This window comes from Tachypleus tridentatus, chromosome 1 (assembly GCF_004210375.1).
Source record: "Tachypleus tridentatus isolate NWPU-2018 chromosome 1, ASM421037v1, whole genome shotgun sequence".
Classification (NCBI taxonomy): domain Eukaryota; kingdom Metazoa; phylum Arthropoda; class Merostomata; order Xiphosura; family Limulidae; genus Tachypleus; species Tachypleus tridentatus.
This window is the reverse complement of record NC_134825.1, coordinates 171,680,570-171,692,096: the sequence shown is the minus strand read 5'-3', so window position 1 is coordinate 171,692,096 and position 11,527 is coordinate 171,680,570. Positions and strand designations below refer to the sequence as shown.

General features: G+C 30.6%; 2 protein-coding genes across 2 annotated transcripts in view; both read right to left on the bottom strand.

Annotated features, from left to right (window-relative positions):
- Positions 1 to 4,006: 4,006 nt before the first annotated feature.
- Positions 4,007 to 10,163, bottom strand: LOC143233618 (uncharacterized). The gene is made up of 4 exons (XM_076470023.1): positions 9,715 to 10,163; positions 8,206 to 8,242; positions 5,756 to 5,900; positions 4,007 to 4,141 (listed from the first exon to the last, which is right to left on the bottom strand). Exons 1-4 carry the CDS (start codon positions 9,911 to 9,913, stop codon positions 4,007 to 4,009), a joined length of 516 nt encoding a protein of 171 aa, XP_076326138.1. The 5' UTR covers positions 9,914 to 10,163.
- The window catches only part of LOC143230306 (uncharacterized), a 69,841-nt gene continuing 68,476 nt past the window's right edge, over positions 10,163 to 11,527 (bottom strand). Inside the window, exon 22 of the mRNA XM_076463588.1 lies at positions 10,163 to 10,595. Coding sequence (XP_076319703.1) covers positions 10,171 to 10,595 — 425 coding nt within the window. The 3' untranslated portion in view covers positions 10,163 to 10,170. The remainder of the gene's footprint in view (positions 10,596 to 11,527) is intronic.

The following is an 11,527-nucleotide window of genomic DNA, read 5'->3' as shown; positions in this document are numbered from 1 at the left end:
GGGATATCTCTCCATCTTACTTTCCTAAGTTAATATAGGATATTTCTCCATCTTACTCTTCCTAAGTTAATATAGGGATATCTCCATCTTACTTTCCTAAGTTAATATAGGATATCTCTCCATCTTACTTTCCTAAGTTAATATAGGGATATCTCTCCATCTTACTTTCCTAAGTTAATATAGGGATATCTCTCCATCTTACTTTCCTAAGTTAATATAGGGATATCTCCATCTTACTTTCCTAAGTTAATATAGGGATATCTCTCCATCTTACTTTCCTAAGTTAATATAGGGATATCTCTCCATCTTACTTTCCTAAGTTAATATAGGGATATCTCTCCATCTTACTTTCCTAAGTTAATATAGGGATATCTCTCCATCTTACTTCTCCTGAGTTAATATAGGGATATCTCTCCATCTTACTTTCCTGAGTTAATATAGGATATCTCTCCATCTTACTTTCCTGAGTTAATATAGGGATATCTCTCCATCTTACTTTCCTGAGTTAATATAGGGATATCTCTCCATCTTACTTTCCTAAGTTAATATAGGGATATCTCTCCATCTTACTTTCCTAAGTTAATATAGGGATATCTCTCCATCTTACTTTCCTAAGTTAATATAGGGATATCTCTCCATCTTACTTTCCTAAGTTAATATAGGGGATCTCTCCATCTTACTTTCCTAAGTTAATATAGGGATATCTTCATCTTACTTTCCTAATATATAGGATATCTCCATCTTACTTTCCTAAGTTAATATAGGGATATCTCTCCATCTTACTTTCCTAAGTTAATATAGGGATATCTCTCCATCTTACTTTCCTAAGTTAATATAGGGATATCTCTCCATCTTACTTTCCTAAGTTAATATAGGGATATCTCTCCATCTTACTTTCCTAAGTTAATATAGGGATATCTCCATCTTACTTTCCTAAGTTAATATAGGGATATCTCTCCATCTTACTTTCCTAAGTTAATATAGGATATCTCTCCATCTTACTTCTTTCCTAAGTTAATATAGGGATATCTCTCCATCTTACTTTCCTAAGTTAATATAGGGATATCTCTCCATCTTACTTTCCTAAGTTAATATAGGGATATCTCTCCATCTTACTTTCCTAAGTTAATATAGGGATATCTCTCCATCTTACTTTCCTAAGTTAATATAGGGATATCTCCATCTTACTTTCCTAAGTTAATATAGGGATATCTCCATCTTACTTTCCTAAGTTAATATAGGGATATCTCTCCATCTTACTTTCCCAAGTTAATATAGGGATATCTCTCCATCTTACTTTCCTAAGTTAATATAGGGATATCTCTCCATCTTACTTTCCTAAGTTAATATAGGGATATCTCCATCTTACTTTCCTAAGTTAATATAGGGATATCTCTCCATCTTACTTTCCTGAGTTAATATAGGGATATCTCTCCATCTTACTTTCCTGAGTTAATATAGGGATATCTCTCCATCTTACTTTCCTGAGTTAATATAGGGATATCTCTCCATCTTACTTTCCTGAGTTAATATAGGGATATCTCTCCATCTTACTTTCCTGAGTTAATATAGGGATATCTCTCCATCTTACTTTCCTAAGTTAATATAGGGATATCTCTCCATCTTACTTTCCTAAGTTAATATAGGGATATCTCTCCATCTTACTTTCCTAAGTTAATATAGGGATATCTCTCCATCTTACTTTCCTAAGTTAATATAGGGATATCTCTCCATCTTACTTTCCTAAGTTAATATAGGGATATCTCTCCATCTTACTCTCCATAATATAGGATATCTCTCCATCTTAAGTCCTAAGTTAATATAGGGATATCTCTCCATCTTACTTTCCTAAGTTAATATAGGGATATCTCTCCATCTTACTTTCCTAAGTTAATATAGGATATCTCTCCATCTTACTTTCCTAAGTTAATATAGGGATATCTCCATCTTACTTTCCTAAGTTAATATAGGGATATCTCTCCATCTTACTTTCCTAAGTTAATATAGGGATATCTCTCCATCTTACTTTCCTAAGTTAATATAGGGATATCTCTCCATCTTACTTTCCTAAGTTAATATAGGGATATCTCTCCATCTTACTTTCCTAAGTTAATATAGGATATCTCTCCATCTTACTTTCCTAAGTTAATATAGGGATATCTCTCCATCTTACTTTCCTAAGTTAATATAGGATATCTCTCCATCTTACTTTCCTTAGTTAATATAGGATATCTCTCCATCTTACTTTCCTAAGTTAATATAGGGATATCTCTCCATCTTACTTTCCTAAGTTAATATAGGGATATCTCTCCATCTTACTTTCCTAAGTTAATATAGGGATCTCTCCATCTTACTTTCCTGAGTTAATATAGGATATCTCTCCATCTTACTTTCCTGAGTTAATATAGGATATCTCTCCATCTTACTTTCCTGAGTTAATATAGGGATATCTCTCCATCTTACTTTCCTGAGTTAATATAGGATATCTCTCCATCTTACTTTCCTGAGTTAATATAGGGATATCTCTCCATCTTACTTTCCTAAGTTAATATAGGGATATCTCTCCATCTTACTTACTTCCTAAGTTAATATAGGGATATCTCTCCATCTTACTTTCCTAAGTTAATATAGGGATATCTCTCCATCTTACTTTCCTAAGTTAATATAGGGATATCTCCATCTTACTTTCCTAAGTTAATATAGGATATCTCTCCATCTTACTTTCCTAAGTTAATATAGGGATATCTCCATCTTACTTTCCTAAGTTAATATAGGGATATCTCTCCATCTTACTTTCCTAAGTTAATATAGGGATATCTCTCCATCTTACATTCCTAAGTTAATATAGGGATATCTCTCCATCTTACTTTCCTAAGTTAATATAGGGATATCTCCATCTTACTTTCCTAAGTTAATATAGGATATCTCTCCATCTTACTTTCCTAAGTTAATATAGGGATATCTCTCCATCTTACTTTCCTAAGTTAATATAGGGATATCTCTCCATCTTACTTTCCTAAGTTAATATAGGGATATCTCTCCATCTTACTTTCCTAAGTTAATATAGGGATATCTCTCCATCTTACTTTCCTAAGTTAATATAGGGATATCTCTCCATCTTACTTTCCTAAGTTAATATAGGGATATCTCTCCATCTTACTTTCCTAAGTTAATATAGGGACTATTTTGTCAATTATTTGGTACTTTTCATTTTTTAATATTTACTATTTTTTTTCAACATTTTGTTATTCTAGTTTATCTATAAAAATGCCTTTGGAATAATGTTTCTCCACCAAATAGTTGTCAAATTGGTTCAGAAAAGTAATATACAAAGAAATTTAGATTGTATTCTTTTATCATTTTCAAACGTATACTATATGAAATGATAAATTTTCAATGTAAATACCACAATGCTAATTAACATTTAAATGACATTTAGCAGTTGTTAGACACAGTTCCTCTGGTCTCTCATCCTAGATTGTTTACTGAAAAATTTTCATATAAAGCTACACAAAGTCGTGCATGTGCTACAAAGCTGTCCTTAATTTTCAAGTGATAAACTATATGGAAGGTAACTAGCCAATAGCATCCATTGCCAATTCATGGATCATTCTTGTCGGATAAAACGGAGGGATTTGACTCATGGTTTTAAGGCACACCCATAGCCCTAGATACAGAGGATGCTTTCATGGTAACAGGCTGCTAATCCTGAATCTTTGAATTCACAGTCCAGCACAAACCCACATTTGTTAGAATAGAGAACATCAGTACAAAAACTAAGTTCTGTTTACTGAAATCTTTTTCTGGAGGTAGATTATGATACATCTATGTAACAACATCCCATTCACATTATTCTAATGATGTTTTATGATCAACTTAATAGTTTCTTAGTAATATTTCTCATACATTATACATGCTATTCAAGTTTCTGACAGAAAGGAAAGTTACATCATGTTACATATTGTAAGAGAAAAATAAAAGAGTGAACCTTTTTTTTACCAGTGTTTTACCTTGGAATTTCTGTGATAACTTCACTATGAGAGTAAGTGCCAGTAGGTTCATCATCCACTTGATGAAATCCATTGGCAATTTCTTCGTCAACATAGTATGCACCACTTAGGTGTTCAACTGTTTTTAGAAACTATAAATATGGTGTATACAACATATTAGACAGGAGTCTATAATCTAATTCAATATATTTATGTGATAATAAGAATAAACAAATCAATCATTAGATGTCTTTTTTCGTGTGTGATACAAGTGTATTTCTTAAGTTATGCTATAAGTACAATACTGATTTATAATTAATAGTCATAATTAAATAGCACTTAATAAGATATAAAATATGCTTCAGTAATGATCTTTGGCTTTGCAAGCCTAAGAGTTCACGCAATGAGGTTCGGTAAACAAGACGTAAAAGTTCAACAGTTACATGAGAAACAAGGGTTAAAGTGCAACAGATTTTAGCTCACACCTTTACACAAAAAGATGAAGTCATCTGCTGATCATATCAAACTTAGATCATTTAAAATATTAAACTTGACAAAGATTAAAATACTGCTGGCAATCACTGCTAGCAACTACACATTCTCACAGGTACTTTCAACAGATATGCTAAAATATGTACAGATATTCAAAATACATAAATATATATAATCAAACATCACACAAACAAAATGTTTCAACTTATACTGAACATTTACTTTAGCAGGCTATCCATACCTTACTTAGAATTATTTAAATTTAAAATTTAAAATTAAATTTAAATTCAGAAACAAACTTGATTTTTTCCTCCTTTTGTTTTTTGGCTACAAAGGCACAAAGAACTTCTTTAAGGTTTACCTTCTTCAATTTAGTAAAAGCTTGTATGTAAATTTATTATATTACATTTTGTCTGCTTACAAAAACAGTTTCCAGGTCAGTAAGACACAGCAAAGAACCTAAAGTGGATATAATATACTGATTCTATTTAAAGCAAACTTAACATAAACCTTTTTTGATCTTTGCAACCCTACAAAGCTTCCATCCTCATCAACTTGATAAAGCCAGGCCTGCATAGTGTTATACAGCCTTGGCAAAACTGCTTAATATAATTACTATGCTATCTTTCAAGTTTTGTAAGGCTGGTTTATTTACAGTAGGTGTCTGTGACTAGTTGGTAATAAATTTCAACTATAAACAAACAGGAGCACAGTCTGCTTGTCTTAAAATAATATATTAAAAACAAATTAGGCATATATAAATATTCATTACACTGTTGGTTACTACAGTTATATAACAGAACAAATTCTTCTTCTCTACTTTGTTATTACAAAACAGTCTATGACAATTTTGATTTAGAAATCTCCATTATACACTTGATTGATAAATTAAAAATCATAATTAGAAATAAATAATGATTTTTAACACATATATATATATTCTGACAGAAGTGTAAAACTTTCCATGTAATACTGCATTTTCCAGTTCAACATGATGTAATAATCTCACTACTGTAAACAATTGTTAACTTGTAAAACTGAACTAAACAATATATGATTTACTTGAACAAACCTACCATAAAGTGACTATAATTCTAAAAATGACTAAATACCACACCTGCACAATATAAATTATTTAAATCATAAAGCTTGCATTAAACTTAAACTGAAATAGTCACATATAAGTAACATTAGCAATTCCTGACAACTCTAACCACCCAGGATTATGCAGTCCTAAAGACACTGATTATGTTAAGTACTTTTGACAATCCTACCTGTTTAGTATTCTGGAATCCCTTTTCAACATTTTCTGACATTTCTTCAATAGCTTCCAACTGTTGCTGCATCATTTTGAACTGTTCTAGTAGACACGATGCTTCATTTTTCTGTTGCATTTTCACTTCTGGTTTATCTATACTACTGAACATTATAATATTAATGTTGTTTATACACAGGAAAATATTTTTTATTCTAAACCACAAACTTTATACAAAAACTGATGTTCAGAACTAGTAAAATATTTTATTTCAAACACATGCACATGAATTAACTTACACATATTAAAATGATTACTAAACAACTAGATCTCAATGATTTAAGGGATGAATCAATTATTTACGGAACAGTAATTACACAGTTTAGTGTAATGTAAACTAGATGATTAATTATTATTACAGTTAAATTTGTTATTTTCAAGAAAATAACCAACTAATCAAAATTAGGGTTTCAAATTATTAGTCTATTTTCAATATCCAACAAGTGATTAACCAATACTAAGATGATTAAACCAATTGTAACAGAAACTAAGGTTTTCAGTTATTCCAGCCATACAAGTAAATGAAATACTACTGTTATGTTTGTTTGTCATTAGGCCTAAAACTTATAATGTATTATCTCTACCCTAACCAGTACAGGTATCAGTGTGTCAACATGATCTGGCAATTCAGTGTGAAAAGGTGCCTCATGTTCCGAGGACTCTGAGATTGATTCCTATTGTCACCAACTTTACTCACTCTGTTTTTGTTAGGCCAAAGCTTCTAAAAGTTATTTGTCACTGTAACTAATTCTGAATTGCTGACTAGAAAGAAACAATTGGCTGCCAGCAACCATCTCCAGCTCTTAGGATACACTTTTTTCTTTTCTTGTACTGGGATAACAGAGCTGGTTTGAAGAAACTTTACTAATTGGTTGAATGTAATTGATTAATGAGTTTGCTGATTAAGTGATTAGCAAATACTAATCACCCATCTCTGTAATTATGTAACAATGAAATTATACACTAATTTTAGATCATACTTCATATAATCTCTAGATAGGTAACAACCTACTAAAATAATGCAGCAACTGAATATAAAATTACATCAAATAAATGAAGCATACTGTCTGAACATACATGGTAAAAAATACCATACCATTTGGTCCCATACAACACATACTGGTATTTGTAAACTACATGTCACCATACAGTTGTTTTTCCAAGGTATTCAAAACTTATTAAGACATTTTGTACAATTTTTAAACTCAGCCATTATGTGGAGTTAAATAAAATAAATCACAAGTAACCCACACACACACTATCAAGAAAAAAAACATTCACTGTGCAAATTATGCACCAATTCCTCCAGGCCAACATTATCCTAACTATTTTCCAAATAAGTTGCTAAAATGTAGGAAAATCATTGTAAAAAACCATTCTGTTTTGTGATGTGTAATGAAAGATTGATGGTTTTTAAACAACTCTTATAAATATTTTAAATTTAATAAACAACATACTAACTAACACACAGCTCCTCATCCTGTTAAAGCTTCTATAAAACTTGAACAAGTTTCAATACCATGATCAGTTTCTAAAAATGTCACAAGTTTCATGTTAAACACATTTGGAAAAGTACTACAGTTAAATTTTCAGAGTCATTATTCAATCAGCATCCGATTCTGATATAGTTACTGGTAATATATAAATCTGCAATTAATGGATTTAACAACATCCAACTGACAAAAAAATGCAAAATACTTACAATGATTTACATTTGTAACTGTTATTCAATGAGTTACATTTGTAACTGTTATTCAATGAGTTTTACAATGATTTACATTTGTAACTGTTATTCAATGAGTTTTACAATGATTTACATTTGTAACTGTTATTCAATGATTTACATTTGTAACTGTTATTCAATGAGTTTTACAATGATTTACATTTGTAACTGTTATTCAATGAGTTTTACAATGATTTACATTTGTAACTGTTATTCAATGAGTTTTACAATGATTTACATTTGTAACTGTTATTCAATGAGTTTTACAATGATTTACATTTGTAACTGTTATTCAATGAGTTTTACAATGATTTACATTTGTAACTGTTATTCAATGAGTTATTTTTAGTGTCTGTACTTCAGCCCTTCTTTCAGAACTAAGATTGAAAAGACAGATCTAATAACTCAAATTCTACAGAAAATCATGATTATTAGACCACTGGAAGCAGCTTTTAACACAAATTACCATTTTAAAATTGTTGAATTATGAAAAAAATTTATTTCCATTGTATTAAGAAACACTTATTAAAACCTTTTTTTTTAAACTTTAAAGACAAAACTTACTGAATTATACTAAATAAAAATTAATTATATAATAGTGATTTTGATGTCATCCTTTTCTAAGCCTCAACATAAGGTATCAAGCTTTTAAAAATTAAAATATATCCAATTTAATGAGAACTTACCTTCCGCTGAATGAAACGGATGGCTCATTTAAGGCTTCTGACAAAGAATTTAAAAACACATCAATAAAATTTTATTTGCTAACAAGTAGACTAAAAAAATTGTGCAGAAATAAAAGTATGGTCTGTAATATGTTAAAACCCTGTCTTTAATCTCTTATTTACTGTTATATCACAGTAAGCATTTGTACCCAGTAACAAAAGTGCAGTGACAAACTTTACAGAACAATATACAGTAGGCTATACAGTTATCTTTAAATGATGTTTTTTTTATGTTTGTCAAAAAAAATACAATTTTAAAAAGTTTCCAATATATCTAATAAAATATATTACTATGGTTCACATTAGTACAGGTAATAACAATTAAAATTTCATGATCAAGGCTCTGTATTACACCTTATCATACATACACGAGTATAATTTTAATATAATAAGAAATATATGCATGAATGAACTGTAAGCTGTAATAATAATTTCCACTCTGGTCAATTCATTATGATATTAACCTGAAGTTGATAACACATGAAAATGTAATTATATAATTACAATGATACAACTTCATTTACAATACTATTAATATAAAACCATTAAAATTCACAAAAAAACTCAAAACCAATACCAAAGATTTTTAAAAAACATCCCACTACTAACAATAATCAAATTCCTTTACAGAACCAATCAGTAGCATTAACTACACACAACTACTGACAATAATTAAATTCCTGAACAGAACCAATCAGCAGCATTAACTACACACAACTACTGACAATAATTAAATTCATGTAGAGAACCAATCAAAAAAATTAACTACACATCATTACTAACTACAATTAAATTCATGTAGAGAACCAATCAAAAAATTAACTACACATCATTACTAACTACAATTAAATTCATGTAGAGAACCAATCAGCAGCATTAACTACACACCACTACTGACAATAATTAAATTCATGTAGAGAACCAATCTAAAAATTAACTACACATCATTACTAACTACAATTAAATTCATGTAGAGAACCAATCAGCAGCATTAACTACACATCACTACTGACAATAATTAAATTCATGTAGAGAACCAAGCTAAAAAATTAACTACACATCATTACTAACTACAATTAAATTCATGTAGAGAACCAATCAGCAGTGTTAACTACACATCACTACTGACAATAATTAAATTCATGTAGAGAACCAATCAGCAGCATTAACTACACATCAGTACTGATGATAATTAAATTCCTGCACAGAACCAATCAGAAAAATAAACTACACATCACTACTGACAATAATTAAATTCATGTAGAGAACCAATCAGTAGCATTAACTACACACCACTACTGACAATAATTAAATTACTTAACTAAGACCATTAGCAGATTCTTACTGGTTTAAAATGTTAAATTTGTACAGCAGCCAACACATAAAATTATCCCAAACACTTCAACGTTCACAACAAATCAGTTTACTTTAAAACTCTCATCACAATGTTTTGATCATTATTATACTTACCAATGTTAACAGTTTGTTTAATTATTTCTTTGATGTTTCCTTGTCCATGTGGTTTTTTTAAATATTTGTTTTCTACATCACTGTTTTTCCTAGCTGTGGATAGTTGAATATTCTTTTCATCTTCTTCTGTTTCAACATGAGAATCATGGTCAGTATCTTGAGGATGACTCACACCCTCATCAATGACCAAATCTGTCATGTCTTCCACTCTAACAGGAGCTCGTGAATTTTGGGAATCTTCTATTTTTTGTGAATTCAAATTATCATTTTTCTCATTAAAGATTGATAACTGTTTTACAGCTGGCTTTTCATTAAATACAACAGTATCATTATCTGTCTGTAATATATTTTTGTCCTTTTCTTCAGTAATAACAGATGAAGTCCATAAGTCAGTGGTGGATCCAGAACCTTTTCTATGCTGTAAACTCTTTCTGTCTTTTTTTTCCTCAGTGACAACTACTGATTTTTGTACACTTGGCTTTTCTTTAGATACACCATAACCATCTGTCTGTAACGTCTTTTTGTCCTTTTCTTCATCTGCAACAGTAGAGTCTGTACTTCACTGTCAGATACAAAATCTTTTCTAGGTTGAAAGGTTTTTCTGTCTTTTTTATCTGCTGAGCCTGATGAGATTTGTAAACTGGACTTGACATCAGCCACTTCAGTTTTTCTCTTATAATCATAATATTCCTTAGCATGTTCTTTTTTATTTTGGTATGTAGCTTGTACAGTTTTTTTGTGGACTTGTATTTCTTTATCCAGCCGAACACGTTTGTTTTCTATGGCACTTCTAGAGTTACTTTTCTTGTCTTGTACATTTATGTTTTCATTTATATCATGACTACCTTCTTCTTCATCAATGTCTGTCTGGGTTGCAGTGTCTGTGATCAGCGAAAAAAATAACCTGTAGACTCCTGATGACAAGAAACTCACTTGAAATAAAAATGTATCTCAGAACAAGCTGGGTATTAACACTTTTACTGATAAGCAGAGAACAACATTTCAACCTTCCTTGGTTATCTTCAGGTTAACAAAGAAAGAGTTGCAAACCTAGGATGACTAGAACAACATTTCAACCTTCCTAGTTTATCTTCAGGTTAACAAAGAAAGTGTTGCAAACCTAGGATGACTAGAACAACATCTCAACCTTCCTAGGTTATCTTCAGGTTAACAAAGAAAGAGTTGCAAACCAAGAATGGTCGAAACATTGTTCTTTGCTCATCAATAAAAGTGTTAATACCTATACCAGCTGTTCTGAGATACATAATTTATAGACTACTGCTAGGCACTACTTTGTTAAAAAAGTATTTTGCTAAATTAAAAAACAAATAACAAATGTGTGTTTCCTGAAAGTTAAAATTTTCCTAAACTGAAAATGTATTTCAAATAGGTACTTAACTTCTCTCAAAAGATTGCTATCCCCATCTAGTGCTGCCCTCTTTATGCAAACCTTTTATTTACACATGCCACAAGCCTTCTGCTCTCCCTGTTGAAATCAAATAATTTCAAAATGATTCTCGTGCAAATCATCATGTGTCACTTCTCCACCAACAGGAACATAACCTACTCGTGTGATTCCCTCTGTACGTCTCTCCTGAATTATCATTTCGAAATTTGGCAGAAGATGTTAACATCAAAGTAATGTGAGAATGAGGTAACTGTCAAAAATACATTTTCAGTACAGAAAAATTATAATTTCCAATACAGCACTTACTTTTTCTCACAAGATCAGCTTGAACACCACATTAATGAGGAGAAGGGACCAGTGCGAAGAAATAACAGAAGTACCTCACAAAAGCAAAACAGACCAAAA